The 23,349-nt window shown below is 42.3% G+C and overlaps 1 protein-coding gene across 1 annotated transcript; it reads right to left on the bottom strand.

Annotated features, from left to right (window-relative positions):
* Positions 1 to 243: 243 nt before the first annotated feature.
* Positions 244 to 16,472, bottom strand: LOC125303988 (E3 ubiquitin-protein ligase TRIM35-like). The gene is made up of 6 exons (XM_048258023.1): positions 15,064 to 16,472; positions 14,207 to 14,302; positions 4,033 to 4,263; positions 3,894 to 3,916; positions 2,704 to 2,825; positions 244 to 1,118 (listed from the first exon to the last, which is right to left on the bottom strand). The coding sequence occupies exons 1-6, from the start codon at positions 15,472 to 15,474 to the stop codon at positions 574 to 576; spliced, it is 1,428 nt and encodes a 475-aa protein (XP_048113980.1). The 5' UTR covers positions 15,475 to 16,472; the 3' UTR covers positions 244 to 573.
* Between the last annotated feature and the right edge of the window lie 6,877 nt (positions 16,473 to 23,349).

The following is a 23,349-nucleotide window of genomic DNA, read 5'->3' as shown; positions in this document are numbered from 1 at the left end:
CCCCAACACACACACCAAGACCCCCTGGCAGTTGGGTTAGCCCCTTGAGCCGTGGATCTGCCCAAGGTTTCTTCCTTGGTAAGGGAGTTTTTCCTTGCCCCTGTTGCTCTTGGGTGCTCCTTGTTGGTGCCCCCCCCCCCAATCCCAATCCTTCCCCACCTTTCTTATGCAGCCCTTGCCACTTAATCTACTAAACCCCTCTTCTACTGCACTTAACCCCCATAAATGCACAAATAGGCTGACACCAGACATAATTTCACTGCATTTCTTACTTCCAGTAACTATATGCATGTGACAATAAACTTCCTTGTATCCTTGTATCCTTGTACACATAATTTACAGAAGCTGTGGGTACTGTATGTACACAATCAGATTCTTGATATTGTGGTGGAGACCATGGGGAGCCATGACCTTTTCATGGATGGCCCACTCATAAAAGATCATCAAGCTATTAATATATTTATTAAATACTGTATATTAGGTTAAAAGTAGGGTAAAAGTAGTTTTTGGGGGTGGGTGTACTGCTAGTGTCAAACAGTGTCAAAGCTCCAAGCATCGAACAGAGGGCCTCCTCTAACTGCTAAATTGCTCCACTGTAACGAAAGACCTCACAGGCACAATTCGTAGCGGGTGCAGCTTGCAGTGGCTGTAGAAGTACGGGTAGACTGTCTCAGTGAAGTTGTGCTTGAAAACATACAGGCAGGTATTGCGTCTAGCATCAGTGAAGGTCACTTTGCCCTTGTCACAGTCCAGCTGCACCCTGATCTTCTGGATCTTCTGACTCACTCTTAGGAGGGTGAGGATCTCGGGAGAGTACCCTTTGCCGTACTTGCCGTTGTAAAACCCAACATACCACAAACCAAACTTGTTTGTGTTCTTTTTCCTGTACACAGACTCGGCGATGACGCCCACAGCCCAGGCGGTGCTGTCCCCAACCTCCACGTCCCAGCCGTGCATCCCAGAGGTGAAACCCAGGGAGCCAAGGACGCTGGTGTAGCCGCTGAATCGCTCAGGGTTGCAGGGAAGCAGCTGTCTCTCTTCGCTGAAGGTCATGCTGGTCAGATCCGCAGAGACAATGAGGTCTGCATGGGCAGTGTTAGGGTCAAGAGCCACTGGATCTGCCAGAAAGAGAGAGAGAGAAAGAGGTGGATGAAGCAGGAAAATTCATAGAATCAGAACACATTGTGGAGTGGAGAGTTAAGGCCCCCCACACATGTCCGCCAACATACAATGCCTATGAAAAGTGATCATCCCCCTTGGATATTTCCCCATTTTATTGCTTTAATAAATGGAATCTTTGTCAATTTACTTGCATCTACTAAATGCTGACTTGAAACGGATGAATATTTATGCCAGTGGTCCCCAAACTTTTTCTTCCGAGGGCCAGCTCACTATGGCTGGCTCTAAGAGAGGGCCAGAGATTCGGAGTATATTAGTAAACATAAAAAGCTTAGTACTGTGAACAACAGCAGTCTACCTTAGTTGAATATTCCATTACATTTAATCATAGGCTGCTGCAATTTAATACCATTATTAGCTGTGTTTATATTGCCATCATGCCATATCCGTGTAAAATGTAGCTCAAATGAAATAATACTAATAAAAAGACTTTAACATTCCCAAAAGTATTAGCAGGGAGTCCCAAAAGTGTATTTTGTCCAAAATATGTGAACTCTGAACTCTGTGTATTTGCATACACAGCTCAAGTTGTGAACAAGCAATATCCTACAAATAATTTGAAGTTCTCAAACTATGAGAGTTTTATGAAGTGCAGGCAAAAACATCTGAAATGACCACTTTCACTCACCTGATGAGAACTTGATGAATTTGTATGAACATTTGAACGAGTGAATAAAAAATAGAAATAATTATCCCAGAAAGTCCCAGAAATATGACTTGACTTAGTTAGTTATTAAAAATTAATTGATACACTTCTAGAATACTTTGAGCACTAATGCAGTCAGCCTCTTGCATTGTTTGCAGGTAGGCCTACGTTTCATTCCGTTTTCGATGGCAAACGCAAAACAGTGCCAAAACAACCACCAGTGGACAAAAAGAGTATTACATGAATGAATGGGGGAAATTACGTAAGTTATAGTTTGTCGTACTCCCGTGCGGGCCAGATGCTATATAGCGCGGACATGTTTTGGGGGGCCACCCAAAATGAGGTGGCGGGCCGTAGTTTGGGGACCACTGATTTATGCGATCGCTTATTTTGCATTATATATTTTTTATTAATTAGCATTACTTTGTAGAAATCTTTGTTCTCTTTGACATTAAAGAGGGGATTTTTGTAAATTATTGTAAAAAAAAAAAGCCAAATTAAATTGATCAAAATTCCATTTATAAAAGCAGTAAAAGTGGAAATATCCAAGGGGAGTGAAACTTTTTATAGGCACTGTAAGTGTGCTGACACTTTCTGTTACCTGTCCATGTACACCAGTGCCAACATTTTCAACTGACTTGCATTTGATAAACAATGGATTTTATTAAGCAGCGAGGACATTAACAGAACTGAATCATAATCTCACATGGCGGCGGCGAAAGGCTTCTGCGGTGGTGTACAGGGTTGTATTAGGAACAATGAATGGAATTTAATATTTAAACGCTGACAGCGGAGTATACTGCACTCATGTCAGTGCCTATGTGTGGAGGCCTTTAGAGAGGGCTGGAGAAGTGTGACCAGTTGGAGTATGAGCTTACTGTATGGCACCATGGTTTGCAGCTTCTGTGACACTTCAAACATCAGATTGCCCAGGTGTTTTGCCACATTGATCAATAACTCTCCTGACACAGGCTCAGGGTCCTGTGGTGAGTACTGTATTCTAGAGAAAAATATGAGTTAGCGTGCACACAGAGAAACATATGAGTTAGCGTGCCAACATACAGATAAATATATGGGTTAGTATGCACATAAACACAGAAACATATGAGTTAGTATGCACACAAACACAGAAAACATATGAGTTAGTATGCACACAAACTGAGAAACCTATGAGTTAAGTATGCACACAAACTAAGCACACACAGAAACATATGAGTTAGTATGCACCCAAACAGAGAAACATACAGTATGAGTTAGCATGCACGGCCCGCAGAGAAACATATGAGTTAGCATCCAGCGGAGTCCAGCACAATTAATGAACCGTAACCACATAATGACACAAAGGACTCTACCTTAGCGATCTAAAATGCATGGTCAGTGGCGAAAAGCTATAATCCAAAAAGCTAAAACATTTAGGGGTGTGTCCAGTCCACATTCAGGGTGGTTTTGTTATCAAACATCGGGCGCTTGGCACCAAAAGGTTGTTCTTATATTTCTTAATTAGTCATGGGTGTGTTTTTGGCATAACATCCTTAAACCAATGAGAATGACATCTGCAAGACATCAGAAAGCAGCGCAACTTCAAACAGCGCAACTTCAAACAGCGCATCGGTATTTTGATAGTAAGCGGCGCATTTGAAGGAATATGCTTGCATGCAAGACTGTATGGAACAGGTATTCCACTAAACCATGCTTTACTAAACCTAGGAGAGTATAGCCTACACAAATCTGCACTCGTCTATTATCGTGTATTATACTGATCGTCCAAATAGAGCTCAAAGAGTCCGGTTGCACCCACATGACATCTTCCTGACAGGGTATGGAGCCCAGTGCAGAGATGTAGGCTATTGTCCCCCAAGTCACAGAAACAGAAGTGTTGCAACAATCACCGCAAAAGGGGACGGCTGTTTAGGGGAAGGGAGGGGGCGTTTGGGGAGGGGAGGGGTGAGCTTGCTCTGTAGTGTTTTGTTTGGTGTTTGGTTCAACTATCAACGAATGTTACACCATCCATAATCACTGCATCCTTAAGCCACGTCACTAAGAGAGAGGTTAAAAAGGGGGAACTTACCTTTCAACCATGGCTTTGTAATTCTACCAAAATAGAAATTCAGAGGAATATTGATTAACAGATCAACCTGCATGCAGCATATTCCAAATATTTTTGTTGACAATGTGATCAGTCAGGGATCTTAAAGCGCAGAGTTTACCTGCAGGAATGAAAGGTCTTCAGCCCCAAGCTCTTTCTCGAGGGCTTGGATTTTGTCCAGAAGAGACGCAATCTCACTGTCAAGTTCATCTATTTTCTTCTTCATCATCTGGCTGTTCTGTTCATCCTCCTCCTTGAGCGCAGCCAATCGAAAGGCCTCTTCTTCTCGTAGGAACTGGTGAAGCTTCTTAAACTCCTCCTTGATGAGATGTTCTGTTTGTTCCGCCTGGTTCTAAATTGGTTTTAGAGTCACTGTGTGTAAACCCTCCTTCAAGCAACATTAAATGCGTACAATACCGTAATCCACTGTGCAATATAAACATGCTGGTAACACTTTACGGTAAGTGTACATGAATTGTCATGAATTCATGCATGAATTAATTCATGATTTATGTATTACTTCATTCCTTAATATCTCATGAATCATCAGGAATTTACATTTTTGTCAATATCAATGACATTGTTATGGCAGCAGATCCAGTATCTGTGTCATTCAGGAATTAGGAAAGCAGTCTGGAAAGTAATGGACGCGTGCAAAAATCGTGTTTTCAACAAAAAATCTTTATCTAAGAAAATGTCTTTCAATTTACATAAACAATAATAAAAGGTTTCTTCCCATTACAGTTCCTTCAGTAAGCTCTCAACACGACAAGCACGGTCAAAAAACTGTGTGCATCCGTGCTCCCCAATCCATCCATCTCTCATCTACCAGTCTTCAAGCCCAAAATGCGTCTTTACACACGCTATCAAAATAAAAGTCTCAATTCTTAAATTACTATTAACTTGGACTGAGATTATGCTTTCTTTCTTGAAATGATACATAAATTACAAAAATACTCATACACAAATAAACAAATATGAAATCTTATCTATGGCACTAACACTCCGGCCCCTAATTGTATAGGCGGGATGCATTACAATTACAAACTTACAAAATAGAGCCATATCCATATCAATTCAACATCTACTGTACATAATAATTTAATCTATCAATCAAACTTCAGATAGTAGATCCGTCAGCAGTCCTTCCTTGAATCATTCTGCTTTCTGCAAAAGACAAAGTTTGTTAGTTGGTCTATCTAATAGGCTAGTCTTGGTTTGAACTTGAACCCGTCGGACGGCTCCTCTTGCATCTGGGTAGGTTTGCCGGACTCTTCCTGTCAGCCAGGCATTCCTTGGGGCAGAACTATCCACAATGAGCACAAGGTCGCCAGGTGTGAAATTTCTCTTGTGAGCATGCCACTTCTGTCTCTCCTGTAGCAATGGGAGGTATTCCTGGGTCCATCTTGACCAAAATAAGTTGGCCATATATTGTATTTGTCTCCATCTTCTACAGGAGTAGACATCATCCCTGTTAAACACACCAGGCGGAATAGCTGGTTGTTTCTTCATTAACAGAAGATGATTGGGAGTCAAAACCTCTAGGTCATTGGGATCGTTGGAGGCAGCAGTTAAAGGACAGTCATTGATGACTTCTTCAACTTCGCATAGTAGAGTGTGAAGACCATCGTCATCTAAAACCTGCTGTCTCAATACAGAGTTCAACACCTTCCTGACAGTGCGAATCTGTTGTTCCCATATTCCACCTTGATGGGAGGCAGTAGGGGTGTTAAAAATCCAGGCGATGCCTTTCTGCATCAGGCCATCTCTTATTTGAGAGTGATCAAGCTCTTCTAAAGCCTCTCGGCGTTCTCTCTCGGCACCAATAAAATTGGTGCCATTGTCAGAGCGCATAGTAGACACTTGACCTCTTCTGCTGATAAATCTTCTGATGGCATTAACACACGATGAGGTATCTAAAGAGTGAGCCACCTCTATGTGGACTGCTCTAAGTGCTAGGCATGTGAACAGGACGCCATAGCGTTTCACCATGCTGCGTGCCCTTCTGACCTCAAAGGGTCTAAAATAGTCTACGCCTACATGCGTAAAAGGAGGTTGGTCTGGGAGTACACATTCCTCTTGTAAGTCTGCCATTTTTTGCTCTGCAGGCCTTGCGTGCAGTTTCCTGCATGTCATGCATCTGGATATGACTGTGTGGGTGGCTCTCTTCAATCCTGGAATCCAGTATCGCTGCCTGACCTTTGCAATTAACTGATTTCTTCCACAGTGACCATTCTGAAAGTGGACATGCAGCAGAATCAGCCTTGCAAGGTGGTGATCCTTGTGTAGCACAGCCGGGCACCTGGATTCTTCTGGCATGGCTGACTTGTTCAACCGACCACCCACTCTTATGACACCATCTTGCAGAACAGGATCCAATCTGTAGAGCGGACTAGGGAACTAACTTGGGAATCTTTACCTTGGAGTGAGGCCAACTCCTCTGAATACATCTCATTTTGACTGTGACGTACTGTATCAACACAATTTCTGCATCTTTCAAATCTTGTACTGATAAAGGTTTCTTCTCCAATGACTTTCTCAATCTTTTAATTTCTTCTTGAACTTTCAAGCTCTGTTTTCTTTCATCTGTCTCCCTCAGAGCAACAACAGCTTTGCATTCCTTTCTCTTGATAGCAAAGTAGTGAAGCAAGTCTTTCAAATGCAGCATCCATGCAACAGCTTTCTTCAATCTATGCCAGTCAGAGTAGTATTCCACCAACTTTGTCAGGGCTGCAACTTTAGTTGTGCTGACGAGACTGGCAAGGGTTGTCCTTCTGATTTCACTATCCATAGTGCTGTGTATGTCAGGTCTTGTAGGCCACTCACGCTCATCTTCACAAAGGAAATGTGGACAATGAATCCAGTTGTCATTCTTGAGGAGTGATGTAAACCTCATACCTCTTGAAGCTATGTCTGCTGGATTGCGTGAACTATTCACATATCTCCACTGAGATGGTACAGTAGCTTCTCGAATGAATGCAACCCGATTGGCCACAAAGGTCTTGAAGCGTAAAGCATCGTTCTCTAGGTACCTGAGTACAGTCAGACTGTCCGTCCAAAAAACAGACTCTTCAAGTGTGGTCTCCATTTCCCGTCTTAACAGTCTGTCCACTTTTACTGCTATGACTGCAGCAGTCAGTTCCAGTCTAGGGACTGTTACTTTCTTCAGAGGTGCTACTCTGGATTTAGCCATAAGCAGTGTACAGCACCTCTGTCCATTCTTACTGGTAAACAAAATGTACGAAGCTGTGCCATAGCCGCTCTCACTTGCATCTGAGAAATTGTGTATCTGAGCTTTGAGAGTGGGACCAAAGTCATCTGGCTTGATACACCTGTCCATCTGGAAGCTGGACAGCTCCTGCAGCTCTGCAAGCCACTGAAGCCACCTTTGTGAGTGCCCCTTGTTGATCTCCTCATCCCAGCTCAATTTATCTTGGCAAAGCTCTCTCAAAATCAGTTTAGCTGGGAGGATACATGGAGCTACTAGGCCTAGAGGATTATATACTGAGCTCACTATCGGGAGTATTCCTCTTCTAGTGGTTGGTCTTTCCAGCACGTATGGACCGTCACCTTGGCTATTGATGACTTGCCACGGCTCTATTGCCTTGTGAGCATTAGCGCCAATCAACAGGCCAATCTCTGCCTTGATACTCGGAAGGCATACTTCTTCAAGGTAAGTCCACCTCTGGAGGTCTTTCTGATGAGGAATGTTCTCTTTCTTAACAGGAATATCAGGCTGTGTGAACACTGAAGGTAAGTCAACATACTTGTTCTCTTCAAGTCCACTAACTTCCAGGTCTGACAGGATATGGCTATGGACAAGCTTTTCCTGACCCATAGTTCGGAGCAAAATCTCTGTCTTCCTGCCTCTAAGGTTCAGCATTCTCATGACCTTGTCCGTACAAAAGGTCGCTGAACTGCCTGGATCAATGAAGGCGTATGTCTCCACTGTCTGTGTACCTTTCTTGGACTTGAGCCTTACAGGAACGATGGCCAAAACACATTCTCTGTTTCCGGCCCCTGTGTACGCACATGTCTCCTGTCCTACAGCACTGGTGGTCTGAGTCTTAGTTGTGCTGTTCTTACCCTCCTTGGCTAATGCCTTTTCATCCTTTTGCACATGCAGAATGCTTGGATGTTTCAATGAGCATACCTGACATGTCAATCTTCTTGAGCAATCCTTACTAAGGTGACCTTGTGTAAGGCACCCAAAGCAGAGACCTTTGGATTTCAAAAACTCAATCTTATCCTTGTGTGCCTGCTTCTGTTTCTCACAGTTTTCCAGTATGTGCCTCTTCTCACAGTACACACACACACCTCCTGACCAGCTTTAACACAGTCTGTCTTTGCACCTTGGTTTGACTGCAAGTGTTTCTGTTTTTTAGGAGCAATGCTGGTAGCAAAGCTGCTACCCTTCGTGGTGCTTCCTTTTAGGTTCTTCATAGAAGTGCCTTTTTCCTTTTGTCTGCCAGATGGAACGACTTCCTGAGGATTACCAAATAATTAATAGTCTCTCTATGTAATTAACTAAGTCTGCAAACCTAGCTCTTCTCCTTCTGCTCTCTCGCATTTCAAAAGCCACATGTCTCCATTTCTCCCTCATCTTGTAAGGCAGTTTGGAAAGTATGGCTCTCATATTTGTTGGATTATCCATTTCATCCATGTAGTCAATATCCTGCATGGTGTTTCGGCATCCAATCAAGAAGAGAGCATATGCATTCAATCCCTTAGCATCATCTGTTTTGATCTGTGGCCAATTCAAAGCCTTTTCAATGTAAGCCATTGCTATTTTCAACTCATCACCATAATGTTGATGAAGCAGTAGTCTGGCTTCTCTGTAGCCCTTCTCTGGCCGCATGTGTTCACAACTTCTCACCAGATCTTGTGGCTCTCCACTAGTATACTGCTCCCTTAAGAAAAGCTTGTCTCTGTCATTGTGTGTTTTGCTGTCAATAGCATTGTCAAAGGCTCTGAGAAAAGATCTATATTTAAGCGGATCACCAGAGAACACAGGAATGTCTCTTTTGGGTAATAAAGACAGAGTTTGCTGCTGAACCAACATCTCAGTGATCATGTTTTGATGGTGCATCACTTCATAAATCCTGTGACCTGTAGGCATGGGCTCCTGAGGATCTTCAGGTGGGGTTCTGTTTGGGTGATGGAAATGTGCATGAGTTGCATGTGCCGGGTTCCTACCTGTAGTATCTCTAGCAGTATCGTCAGGGATATGATATTCCTCTTCCTCATCAACTGTCGGGCCGCTAATTTCACGCACTGGGTGGGTTCTACCAGCACTTGTATAGGATCCAGCATTATAACCAATACCTGTGCTTGGCAACCTGGACTTGACATATTTATTCATTGCATCACGAGGACTATCATGACTCTCGAACACTTTCAGCTTGGCAGTAGACGCTGCTATTGCAGTTTCTAATTCTAACTGCTCAATCTCAGCTCTCAGGTTGGCTTCTTGCAACTGCATTGCTTTCTTCTTTTTCAGTGATGCTGCCTGTGCTAGTAGAGCAGCTCTTTTAGCCTCTTCTCTCATGCGTACAACAGAACTAGTACAAGACACAGCAGAGGAGCGTCCACTGATGGAACCAGCTTTACTCTTGTTTCTTTGACCACGTTCACCTACCTCTGAGACACTGTCGTGCGGAGCAACCTCCTCCTCTTCTTCAATACTCCTTTAATCCACTTTTCTGTTCCAATCACAAATTCTTTAATGACAGCTGACTTCGGCTCATACCAGTTAAACTGATCTGTACTTATATCCTCTTCTGGTAACAACTGTGCAACACTGTCATTGAGCATGATCAATTCTTCGTACAGCTTGTAAAAACCTTGTAGCAGTTCAGATTCCACTTTATTAACATGCTCCCCATGAATTCTCATGTTATCAAGTTCTTTCATTTTGGTTGTTATCTGAGCCATTTTCGTTTTTCTTTGACCAATGAGCCTATGTAGCTTCTCTTCAAGTGCCTTTTGTGTGTACTTGGGCTCCCTCTTGTGGTCAATTGCAAGTGGTGTACCACCTGCTGCATCTAACTTTCTATCCGCCATCTTGTAAATTTTACTCAATGACTAAGCAGTGACTAAACACAATTTCCAATGAACTTTCAAACACTCATAAAATAAACTTAAAAATGTCCTTCAGTAGTCTTCTACTGTATCTTCACCACTTAACTAAACTTGAATGAACTTCAACACGTGCAATTTAGGCAGGATGAGCACGAGTTCCTTGGGGTAAGCTCCTTTACAACTCCGTTAGCATCGTTAGCTTCTATTTGCACATTAACAGGAAAGCTGTAGACTACTTACAAAGCACCATCAAACTCGAGAATGGATCCTTTACCACACCATCAATCAGCTTCGTCCAAATTCTGTTTCTTTTCCCAGCTGAATGTCCGTTCTTTCCGTATGGAGAAGTTTTTTGACTATTGTTATAGCAGCAGATCCAGTATCTGTGTCATTCAGGAATTAGGAAAGCAGTCTGGAAAGTAATGGACGCTTGCAAAAATCGTGTTTTCAACAAAAAATCTTTATCTAAGAAAATGTCTATTTCAATTTACATAAACAATAATAAAAGGTTTCTTCCTATTACAGTTCCTTCAGTAAGCACGGTCAAAAAACTGTGTGCATCCGTGCTCCCCAATCCATCCATCTCTCATCTACCAGTCTTGAAGCCCAAAATGCGTCTTTACACACGCTATCAAAACTAGATGTACCGCATAGCGGTACAAAATATGACCGCCGCTCAGTCCTGTACATCCGTTCCGCGAAAATAAATCACACTTCAATTTGTCTCCATATTTTACTCCATCCCCCACTCTTGAAACTTTTGTGTATGCTTGTTTGGCATGCCTGAGTGTGTGTGTGCGGCTGCACAGAAAGTACCCTACTGGTGCTGAAAAGGTGAATAGATTGTAGAATAGCCAAAGAAGATGTAGAATTGTTATAAAACCTTTAAAATCTCTAAACAATCACAAGTAGGGCAGTTCATCACAGTTCATCCATTGCAACTGGATTGATGAAAGGTCACTTACACCTGTAGGCTACATTGTATTTGGGAAAAGCAAAAGGTATCAGCATAATGTTATTTATTTATTTATTTTTATGTATTTTTAAACAAAACATCTCTGTCAGTTCCATGCCGTTTTCAACAGCTATCAAAACAAAGGTCATTTTTGGATGGAGGGGATTTTTTGTGAATGTTTCTTCTTCTACATAAGATTTTAGTCATCTTTAGTTCATGTAATACTTTATTGTCAATGCACAAATTAAGTAACAGTAGTCTGAAACGTTATTGTTAATGCACAAATTAAGTAACAGTAGCCTAGTCTGAAACGAAGTGCTGTTTTACATCTAACCAGTGGTGCAAATAACTGACATGTCCAAATGGGCCTTGATGAAATGCGTCGCTAGACTGTTCATACACATTTTAACGGGCCAAAGTTGAAGAGCTTTTGTCCGTTATTGTTAGTGCAAATATAGGCTGATTCATGTTCCCTTGCATTGTTTAACTGAGGTCCATGGCTAGTCTGGCTTTCATCAGACCAAGCTCAATCTTTTAAGAAATCAAAAAATAATAAATAGCGGGCAGATCAGGCTGGGTTCACCCAGCCTAGTCCATAGGCACCCGATATTGTTTAATGTTCCGATTGAGATATACACGCTCTGGCTATTCTAAATGCAAAAATGCATCAGGGAGTTATGACAAAACGGTAACTAACAAACTAGATCCTAATAGAAAGTTGTTAGCTTCCCTAAGCTACAGGTAGGATTATAAAGGTAGGCCTATTGACAACATAAATTGTCAATAGGCTATCCTGGCGACACAAATAAAATCTCCTTTGAAACCAATGGCTTACGCCTTACAGTATCAAGCGGACTTAAACTGTCATATCGCGGGCGAAAAGTTGTAATAACATTCACGCAGCTCCATGAGTCAAGGAAAGCGCAAATGAAGTAGCCACTTCTAAATGGGACCTACTACACAGTAGCTTAAGGTGTTTTGCTAAAACAGCCATAATGAAATGAAGGTGTCATTGTTTGGATACTTCACACACACGTGCTTTTTAATTTCACAGACTACAACTACCAAGCTGTAATCAAAGCACATCGATTCCCCTCTCACACCCTGCACGCACTTAAAACAAAATAAACAGGCGTCTCAGTCTCACGCATGTATAGGCAAAACTGCATCAGACCGGTGTAACGTTGGTAAATCTTCCATTGCACAGAATGATTTTGTAGCACGTGCAATAAATGACAGTCGAAAGATACAAACAGTGCTGCTATACATTTGCTTGGTATAACCGCATTTATAGTTTTCTACAAATGCAATAAATCAAATGCCTCCATCACTCAACCAACGCTAACGGTAACATTACCTAGGTCCTTATTGATATTACAAGATTAACGCATCTGCAGTAAGAACCAAGCATGTCCGATAAACATCCTCAGATTTATTTCGGCTTCAAGAAGAAATGGGAATTACACTTCATGTGAACATCGTCCTATCCTTATTAGATGTTCGCTGCGGTAAATTACAGTCCTTGTATGAAGCGTCCATTGTTTTTTCCAACCCCTTTTAACTTCCAACAAAATTACGCCTCACTGCAACGATCGCCATCTAGTGGACAAACGACTACTTCTCGCCAATACTGAAAATGCAGCCATGATGATGATGATGAATATTTATTTTGGCTTTCTTTTTAATCCTACTGATTTTCATTTTTTTACGGGGGCAAATCACAAATGAGTGATTATGAGTCAGGTTTATGTGGGCCCTTGAGACCAACATACCATAAAAGATTCACAGAGAACTGTGTCTGCCCTACCCTCCTTTCGGGGGGTCCAGTCCAGCGGGGGGGCTGCAGATGAAAACGAAAAATGACGGTTCCATGCTATCCATATGGGGGTACATGCTCACCAAGTTTTGTGTACCCCGGTCTTTCAGTGTCCCGAAATCCTTGTTGGTGTATCGCGTCACTAAATGTACACATAAATTATTTTATTGTAAGGCCCCCCATGAACGAAAGTACACAAAACTTGGCATGCATTCAGAGGGTGTCATAATGATCCTAAACTTTTAATTTTGTGCAGTTTTGACCTTGTCAGCCAGAGATATTGAGATGAAAACACCTAATTTTATGCTTTTAATTTTTTAACTAGGTGGCGCTATACATGAAATAAGTGGTAATGGGATGGGTTGACATGCCCCTTAAGACCAACATACAAAAAAAGGTGGACCTCCTAGGCCCTACCGGCCCCCTTACCAACATACAAAAAAAGGCCTCCCTAGGCCCTACGGTTCTCGAGATATTCACAGAAAACTGTCTCCGGCCACCTACAGGCCAGTTGGTGTATAGTAACATAAATTAATTTATTGTGTGGCCCCCATGAACGGAATTCCACAAAACTTGGCGTGCATACAGAGGGTGTCATAATGATCCTACACTTCCAATTTCGTGCAGTTTTGACTATGTTAGGTCACAGATACCTTCAATTACACCACCTCATTTTTACTTTTTGTGTTTAACTAGGTGGCGCTATACAAGAAATGAGTGGTTATGGAATGCGTTGACATGGCCCCTTGAGATCAACATACAAAAAAATAATGGTCCTCCTAAACCTTACGGTTCTCGAGATATTCACAGAAAACTGTGTCTGCCCTACCCTCCTTTCGGGGGGTGCAGTCCAGCGTGGGGGCTACAGATCAAAACGAAAAACGATGGTTCCATGCTATCCATATGGGGTTACATGCCCACCAAGTTTTGTCTACCCCGGTCTTTCAGTGTCCCGGAATCATTGACGGAAATTTGGACATGCGAAAAAAAAAAAAAAAAAAAAAAAAAAAAAATCTGACTAAACCTATATGACCGCCGCTTCGCTGCGCGGCGGTCATAATAAAAGTCTCAATTCTTAAATTACTATTAACTTAGACTGAGATTATGCTTTCTTTCATGAAATGATAGATAAATTACAAAAATACTCATACACAAATAAACAAATATGAAATCTTATCTATGGCTCTAACAGACATTGATGTGTTGTTCATGTATGAGGTCATGAATGAGAAACTGTGAACTCATGTCAATTCCTGATGATTCATAAGATATAAAGAAATGCATAAATCATGAATTAATTCACACATGTATTCATGATAATTTATGTATCCTTACCGTAAAGTGTTACCGAATGTTTGAACACATAATGAACTTGTCAAAGGAAATAATAATTGTTTAATATTTTATGAAGTTTCTATTATATACTTTCAGCATATATTTTACCTTTATATACTCAGCCGTTTGTTCGAAGTTTTGCTTGAATTCTTCAAAACTTTTAAGTTTGTCTTGAAGGGGCTTCAGTTTAATCCTAAGTTCTTTCTAAAAATAACAAACAACCAAAGATATTAACATAACACTTTACTCCGTGAATCCTGTCTCTTATTTAAGCTCTTGAAAATGTTTCAGTTGAATTTGACCTTCATATATCTGTTGACTGATAATTGCATTAATACCAACAATAATAATGAACACGTTATTTTCTTTTCATTCTTTTCACTGTGTGACTATGAAATGCAGTGTATCTTAACTGGTATGTGAGGAACCAATCTCCAATCTACTTTTTTTGTAGGAAATACCTTTTTATGTATATTGGTGTGTAATTGCATTTGTGTCCCTCACTCCTGAAGTATATTTCAGATATTTTTTCTACATGTTTGTGTTAGGAGACAAACACGTACCTGAGATGTGAATGTACCGTAACTGTCAGCATTTACATAGGCTATCAATCAGATTCTAGTCTGGAAAGACTTGTCTGGCTGGATGTCTCTGACGCTTGTACTTTTCCATTCAGCATTCAATTACAAGCCACAGCATGCGCCATTCCATCAGTTGTTTACAGCATTCAATTACAAACCACAGAATGTGCCATTCCATCAGTTGTCAGCAAACATCAAAGCTATTATGAACCAATCAGCAACCATGGAATGCCTTCAAAATTATTTATTATGATGAGTCATCTCTACAGGCAACTCATCTCAAATCAGTTTATTTATTATCATTTTCAAATATTTGAGACGATAAAGCTCACTGGACAGATCTTACACCCTATATGTTTAAGACCTCTGTAAAGTAAAGATCACCTTGTGTTCCGTGGCAGCCTCCTCGACGGGCCTAAATCTGTGTCCGCTGTGCTTCTTGGAGACTCGGCACTTGACGCACGCGGGCCTCTTCTCGTCCTCGTAGAAGTGCGTGAGCGGGGCGCCGTGCGTGCCGCAGACGCCGGCGGAGGTGAAGGCATGTTCCACCCGCTGGTGCTTCTCCTCCAGGATGGCCTCGCACATGCCCCGCAGCACGATGTTGGATGGCGGCTCCGGGTTGGCCGAGACACAGCGGCACACCGGGCACTCGCGCTCCTGCCGCTGGCCCCAGAAGCGCAGCACGCACGGCCGGCAGATGCTGTGCGAGCAGGCCAGCAGCACCGGGTCCCGGAACACGTCGCAGCACACAGGGCAGGAGAAGTCCTCCTCGGTCAGAGAGGGGCGGCCGGCCATGTGTTGGTGAGGTCAGCCAAGTCCTAGGAGTCCTAGGAGTCTCTCCCTCTCTCTTTCTCTAACTCTTTCACACACTCAGCTGGTGCTTGCCTCGTGTATGTCCTAGTCTCGTTCCTCTCTCGCTCACTCTGTTGAGTGTGCTGCATAAGCCTACCTGCTGTCTCTGTCTCTGCTTTCGTACGCCAGCACAAGTGTTTTCATTGTCAACCTGCCCTGAATGAAGCACTGTAAAACTCGATGCACAGAAGCTGTTTGGGTGCAGTTCTCTCCCTCCCTGAAGCTACAGCCCAGTAAAATGTGCGTGTGTGTGAGAGAACAGCGGTGTTTGCAAGCACAACCTTCTCTGACAGATCACCAAGATAAGGCAAGGCAAGACAAGATAAGAGTGTGGGTCAAATGTCATTCTAACTTGTACAGAGAGAAAAAATACCAAATATCAAAGAGATCTTGATAATATCAGTCATGCAAACATAACATTAGCTTTATGTCAGTCTTTTTTGTGATAATTATTCTAGTAACTGCCCAGATGAGTAAACACAGCAAGAATAAGTAAGACTAAGCATGACCTTCAGTTTGATTTACACCAAACCATCATACACCTAAAGTCATTTGCCCATAAGCTTCACACTCGTACTTATCCACACACCGCAGACGAAGGAAGAATGCATCTGCATCAGGTGCTTGGACCACCTGATTGACTGGTTTAGCCAGTTTGCATTAAGCAACAGTCAAACTAGAGATATCACGCTGAAATTTAGGACATGATATGATATACCTTCTAACCCTGCAACATTCCAAGAGACCTATTCTGAACATGGAAACAGTGGATATGTTCATATCACCATGGCATCAGTGTTGCAAACTATTTCAGATGGAAAGTAGCTAAAGCCAGTTCCAAAAGTCGCTAAATGTCGCTAGATGACGTCACACACTAATTTGCATATCAATTACGTCACCAGAAAAAACGATGATGTCCCTTTAAAGGTGCGATTTGTAGGATTGTTACCGAACGTTCTGCAGGCCAAAATCAAAACACTGGTGAACGTTCTCAAGACTACCAGACGCGAGCCTCTTCTGGGTTGCCAGATGTAATTAAGACTTAGCTAACGTTAGTTGACCTGCAGCTGCTTTAACGTTTCTCCAACCATGACCCAGCTACACATTATGGAAACAGTGAAAACAAAAAATACCTCTCTAACCAACGTAACATATTTAGCTGAAGTTAGCGATGCAGATGAAGTTTAGCCTAGGCTACCTGTTGTGGAGAAATATGGCCAGCTCTGCGTCAGACTTGATATTCTTCGTTTGACGAAGACGTCACCATCTCAAGAAGCTCCTCCGATGTCCACTTAATTTGTTTCTTGTTTAAATTTTGGAAATTTGCCTGCCTCTCGTAGTCGCTCATGACTACAACTGACAGCTGTTGACAGTTGGCCTTTGCTAATTTGGCAACCCAAATAGGAGGACGCACTAGCCCATTATTAATACGCTATTCTAGAATGAATCGTTCAAAACATAAACGAAAATTCCAAGACATTCCGCCCCGTAACTCATTTTTTTTCATGGGTTTTACGGGTTAGAGTAATGTTGTCAAATAAGCCATTACTTCAATTCATCGTGTTTCCTTACTCTCTGACAACATATGGTGATCATTTTTGGAATGGTTACAGTTTATTTTCCATTATTTCCTACATACTGGACCTTTAATTCCCCTTTACACCTGTTTGCTTTTCTCCTTAATATAGCCTACTTGTATATTAGGGTAATTGATAGGCCTACACTTTACACTTCTATACCTTCCAATAACGTTGTCTGAGCTGTTAGATCTATATAACATCTACTTCCGCTATAACATCTACTTCGCTAAGTTGGCAACACTGCATGGCATCACCAATAGGGTTTCCCGCCCATATTGACAGGTCTTGACAGCTCTTTCAAAACCTTTCCATGAGTTTTCAAGGACACACTGACCGCAAGTTTTTAGGCCGCAAGGCCAAAACGTTTGTTATACCCTTATGTGAAAATAAATTGCGAAAAAGAAACGATTTTGGAGTGCGACCCATTTTTGATTTTCTTTTCAAGGACCCTGAAATGTCTATGACCTTTCATAACCTATACCACACAAAAGTGCACACTTTACTCCACAGGTTGGGCCAACGTTTTGTTTTATTTCTGTTTCCTTATAGTGGAAACTATCACACTAGATGTGCACTGCCATTCCCAAAGATATAGAGTGACACTACAGCGGTGAAAGGTGTACAAATGCATTGCTCACATGGGCCATCTACCAAAAAATGGCCTACACAGACATTCACTTTTTTCAACAGCATAGGGTCGCTCTGCTTAGCACATTGAAGGGATTTCAGGACTCCAATTGGGGGCCAACCTCTGTTTAAAACATGTTTGTCATGTTTCATTCCTCAATGTCTGCACCATGCGTAATGTTTAATTAACACACATCACCTTAACTAAGTGTTTCTTGGTGATTCACGTACATTCATAGAGTTCCTGAAGATTCGACAGTCCGATCTCCACTGGACCTCTGCAAGTCCACTGAACATGATTTCACAATAAATGAATACATTTCTTAACAGAATGCTTTCTGTACAATATAAGGCGTGTTACACTTGGTGACCATTATTCTTTCATTTATTTAGGGACCCTGATGCCCCAAATATTAAACGGAAAATGTCACAGATTGAAAACGTGTTGATAGTAGCCTAGATGACATTTTACAAAATCAGCCGTTATAACAGCGAGCGGAGCAGTCGCTAGCCGGCGACAGAGCCCGCGCTATCCATGCGCATTTGTTCATTTTGGCTTGTTCTAATACAAGTAGGCAACGAATGGAATAACGGAACTGCAGGTCGAGCGAGGTAAACCTGCTCTCAACTATCTGATGTTTGAGGAGTTTCTCCACCTATCACCCCTAATTAACATTACAAATTAGTTTAGTGACATAATGGGAATCCAAAGAAACAGGCTAGGCTAGACCTACGTGCCTAGCCTCACATATAGTTTAGCTTAACCTACAGGGATGGGGGACATGGGGTAGCATATGGTGAAGGATTACGGTTTAAGAGGAGGTTAGGGAACCATTTCAGTAACCCTGTGCAACTGTGGAACAGGTCTTAGGGTATTTCCACTGATGGCTGATACTATATTGATGAATTTCATTCCTACGTCTGTGACCATGTATGTGCCATCCTGTGCTTGTGACCATGTAGGATGAAAAGCGGTATGGAAAATGGGAAAAAGAATTTCCTTTAGGGGACAACTAATAAACTAACTAACTAACTAACTAAACTCATAACCAAGGCTGTCAAGTGTTAACATTCAGTTTAGTACATTATTTTAGTTAATCTGACATTTCAAACCTGAAAATGTTCAATTCACGACAGTGTAGCCTACTAACCAACCCACTTGGAGCTGCGCCTTCCAGGTCAGACATATTGATTTTAACTGACTTACACTCCCTCTCATTTAGTTTTGAGAAAGACGTGTGGAATTCAAACAAGGACCTTGTTAAAAAGAAAAATTTAATTAAAATGGTGCTATAATCGAAATTTTAATTAACATTCTGGTTCACAGCCATATCCTTTCTGATCATTTTCCATGCAATTGGCATACATGTACTTGCTGCTTGCAACACTCTATGAGATATCATTAAAACAGATGACTTTTATATATTTAATAGGTCTACCTTTGATGCACTCAGTGTTGCTTTGAAAACAGATTAAAGTACAGTAGGCTACTAACGGCAGCAACATCAATAATATTCCAAAGAAGCTGAATTTAAAGATCATGTAAACCAAACAAATATTTGTTCTGAGTTTGTCACAAACATCAAATCTGAATGAATAAAAACATAGTCAAGTGTATTAGATAGGCTTCAGAATTGTGACAAAATTATAGTGACTGGTATAGGCTACTGCTCTGAAATGCTATGGGCATGTCCACCATGCTGAAGCCGCGCCGAATTGCGGCAAAGGTGCTCTTACCATTTTTTAAACCAGATGATTCTATCTGAGCACAACTCTTTAGCCAGAGAGATTAGCTAATCAGTGAAAACAACTATGATAGAAACACAAAATATGTATATTGTGCTAATAATCCTTAGAAAGTAGATTTTCCACAGTGCATCTTCTGGCATCCAGGTGCAGTTAGGATATGAAGACACAGCAAACACTTCTGACAGGCCAACACACACTGAACGAGTCATGTACCTTCTCTGTATACTACATCTTATGTAAATCATTTTACTTGCCATTAAAATTGAACTTTTCCTTTAGCTAGTAATTTCTCTATGAGACAGGCTTTTCATGTAACACGAGCGCCATCTATTGGTGCTATTCTGCTGACGTTTAGGGTGAGTTCTTATACACAATCACCAGTCTGCAGTAGCCTGTTCTCGTGAATAAACGGCTGTGGTAGCCAGAGAGAGTCAACACCTCGTCGTCTATACGCAAGAGAGAGAGTACACACCCGCTACACTTACATAATCAGGATCTGAATGGAGCACAGATGCAGTCCAGTTAATGGTCTAACTCCACAATATGGTGGCACAGTTCAGTCTTTTCACATGTTTTCAGAAAGAGTTTTCTAACCTATGCATGGTTTCCAAACAAATCGTCAATTTTGGTTTACAAGATCTTTAAAACTACATTTTGAAGCAAATATATAGAAGGACACAAAAAAAGAGATACTGTCTTGTGCATGTGTGGTATGTGGAGCAGGGAAATATGATTGACAGACTGTATGGCAGGGGGAGGCACCCTCATGTCCACGACTGCTGCCTTTCTTGCTCAATTCTAGCAAGAATGCTGCCTTTCTTGCTCCATCTAGCGTGTCCTGTGACAGCCATTGCTCGGGTATCTCGTACAAATCTGGGCCACCGGACCTCGTACAGTCCTCTATGTAGTTGGCACCCCATGTGATGAATACAAGTATTTTGTGCACGTTTGTGCAGGCAAAATAAACATTTGTGCACAAACCGCCTTAAAGATATTAAACTTTAACTTGTTTAGTGACCTGGGGTCACTCAGCACCCCATTAACCCATTAAGCGCAAAATTGCGACAAACAACAGCACTGATTAAAACAGACAATAGATCAAGTACGTGTCAAATATCATTTGTAGGGTCTCTACAACATCCAGAGCATCCATTTTAGCTCAACATCACGTCACACAGTTATGAAGAAATTAGTGGATTACACGCTCGAAAATAGTAGAAGAAGACAATAGTTCACATTCCTGAATTTGCATAAAGACATAAAAGCATAATAGAAGAGCATGTTTGGCGAGGTCTCTGGCCATGGTCCTGAAGGGCTTCGCGGAATCGTGTCGGAGTCCGGAGGCAGGCAGGAGTAGGGCAGGATTCCGCCATACACCCCAGAAATTGCGGTTGAAGATGAAGGACCCTATAGCCAGAAGCACGCGGAGCAAATTCAACGGGAGTGCGCGAGGTGCGCTTTCCTCAGATCAGAGATTTGATCTGATATATGAGTGATAGGCATCGGAGGACCACCGTCCGAGAGTTTTGAGCGCAGTGGTGGCTGCACCAATCCTAAAAGAATGAGTTGAGTAACGGTCTGCTGGGATTCCGACTTGCATTAGAACAGCTTTGAGCTGCATTTGAAACCAGAAGCGAGTGACTGAGCGTCCGTCGTCTGCAGCAAAGGGGGGATCTAATGGGGATGCGATAGAGAAACGACTTGAGTTAAGACAACCAGGGGCGCCAGTCGTCTATGGCAGAAGGAGAACAAGGAACTTGTTTGGCAAGATCCCTAACCAGGGTGAAGGATTGCTTAGCAGATTGGTCAGACCACCAGCCGCGGTGGTGGCTGTACCAATCCTAAAATAATGGGAAGCTTGAGGGGTAACTTAACATGCATGCACTTACACACATAACATGCACTTAACATGACATGCGGGGCAATGAGCTTGCAGTTGCAGAACTCGGGGTCAGTGCAGGGGAGTACAGCTTGCAGTTGCAGAGCTCGGTGCAGGGGAGTAGAGCTTGCAGTTGCAGAGCTCGGGGTCGGTGCAGGGGAGTAGAGCTTGCAGTTGCAGAGCTCGGGGTCGGTGCAGTGGGAATAGAGGACTGATGGAGTTGCTGATGCTCGTGATTCGAAGATTTGTGAGTGATTCATAAAGTTAACATTCCAAATTACAATCTACAATTCTGCTGTTTGGCAAGATCCCTAGCCAGGGTCGTGGAGTGCTTTAGAGGGATCATGCAGGAGTGTACTGCGCTGGCAGGAATCAAGCAGGATCCATGTGATCACCCCAAAAGATGCAACCCAATTGAAAAGACCCTGGCTAGGACCATGTAGGCTATAGATAAGGTGACATGAAAGGTATCTAAGGCCCCTGGAGTATTTGAGCAAGTGAGACCTAAAACGGTCTGTGCCAATACCAATATGTGTTGGTAGATATCCGAGTTGCCCTTAAAACCAATGAGGTTTACATGTGCAAAAAAATTGCATTTTGCAGATAAAATCAAATATATGCTATAAGGGGAAATTTAGACATTACATAGCATGTACACATGGTCTGAATATAAGGATAGTTTCTGAAAGGTGGTAAATGGGTGTTACAGGTTTCTACTTTGCTGTATTAAGTTTGTAGAAAACACTGAGCTACCTAGCATTATAGTAGCCGATCTAGAGAAAATATGAACCTGTAGGAAACACTTTAATAGAGGCAGTTTGCATTCAAGAGCATGAGAAGAAATTTAGAGAATGAGAGCAAGCGGCTAGGCTGGAGTAGGTTAGGCATTGACATGAAGATTAGTACAAGTGAAGAGCCTGAAGAGCCATCTTGAAGCTAAAACTGATTAATGGATGTTAAGAAACCCATGCTTGATCCACAGGAGTCTTGCAGGAGTCACTGTGCAGGCAGGAGTCAGCAGGATCCGTGTATACAGCCCAAAGATGAGGGCAACTAAGGCACCTTAAAAAATGAAGCAAAAGGGTTTGTAAAGAGCAACACATGAGCAGAAAGAGAAACTAAAGATTCAATAATGTCCATTCAATAATGTCCACCTGGGTGTGATCTAGAAGACATTGTTAGAAGGATGCGGTGACCAGTGTTTCCCACAGAATTGAATTCCATTTGTGGTGGTTGGTTTGCAGAATTAACTTGAATGGAACAGTTTTTAACAAATTAGCACAGCATTGTTATGATGCTAACCAGATTTAAGCACAATTTAGTACAACCTGGAAAATCATTGTGTGGTGGTCAATGTTGATAGTGTGGTGTGGTGTGGCTACAAATAAGTCAATGTATGGGAAACACTGGGTGACCCCATGGGTGGTGGCACCAATCCAGGGAAAGAGGGGTGAGGGAGAACCAGGGACGCGATCCCTGGCTGGGGAAGAGACATGGGCACGAACGCGGTTCGCGCCGGTGGGAGATGATGGGGCAAGGGGAAAGGTAGCGACGCGGTCGCTACAGGGGAGGGGGAGGAGGTTGCACAGCACCCTGGGTCTGCAAAGAGAGCAAAGGCTTGATTAGCTGGAATAGAGAAAAAGAGATCACAGGCCTGATTTATCAGAAATGTCACATATATATAACATGGCCGCTTGCAATGGCTTGCAATGTTCAAGTGTGAATCACAAGATATTTAGGCCTCATCCAGGCCTCATTTTGACGATCGAAACTATCTCAGCAACAGAGACATGAAACATGCCCCAACTGGTCCCTAACAAGTCAAGAACTAGGCCTACAGTGCATTCTCCTCCAAGATGCCTGGAGCCTTGTGCTCAATGTCCCCAAATATGTTGCTGGCTGCACTGCATTCACACCCCATAGCTGTTTTGTCATTCAAAATGTTAGAATGGCTTAGAATGCAGCAACACATGTTATGTAGGC

Source organism: Alosa alosa, chromosome 11 (assembly GCF_017589495.1).
Source record: "Alosa alosa isolate M-15738 ecotype Scorff River chromosome 11, AALO_Geno_1.1, whole genome shotgun sequence".
NCBI lineage: Eukaryota > Metazoa > Chordata > Actinopteri > Clupeiformes > Clupeidae > Alosa > Alosa alosa.
Note: the sequence above shows the minus strand (reverse complement) of the source record. Positions and strands in the feature narration are given on the sequence as shown.

Excerpts from the sequence above, each read along its gene's own strand:
- LOC125303988 (XM_048258023.1), bottom strand. The coding sequence starts at position 15,474 with ATGGCCGGCCGCCCCTCTCTGACCGAGGAGGACTTCTCCTGCCCTGTG. Across the intron at positions 3,917-4,032 it reads AAGACCTTTCATTCCTGCAG|AATTACAAAGCCATGGTTGA; the intron begins GTAAACTCTGCG and ends CTATTTTGGTAG. Across the intron at positions 1,119-2,703 it reads GCAAACCATGGTGCCATACA|ATCCAGTGGCTCTTGACCCT; the intron begins GTAAGCTCATAC and ends TCTTTCTGGCAG.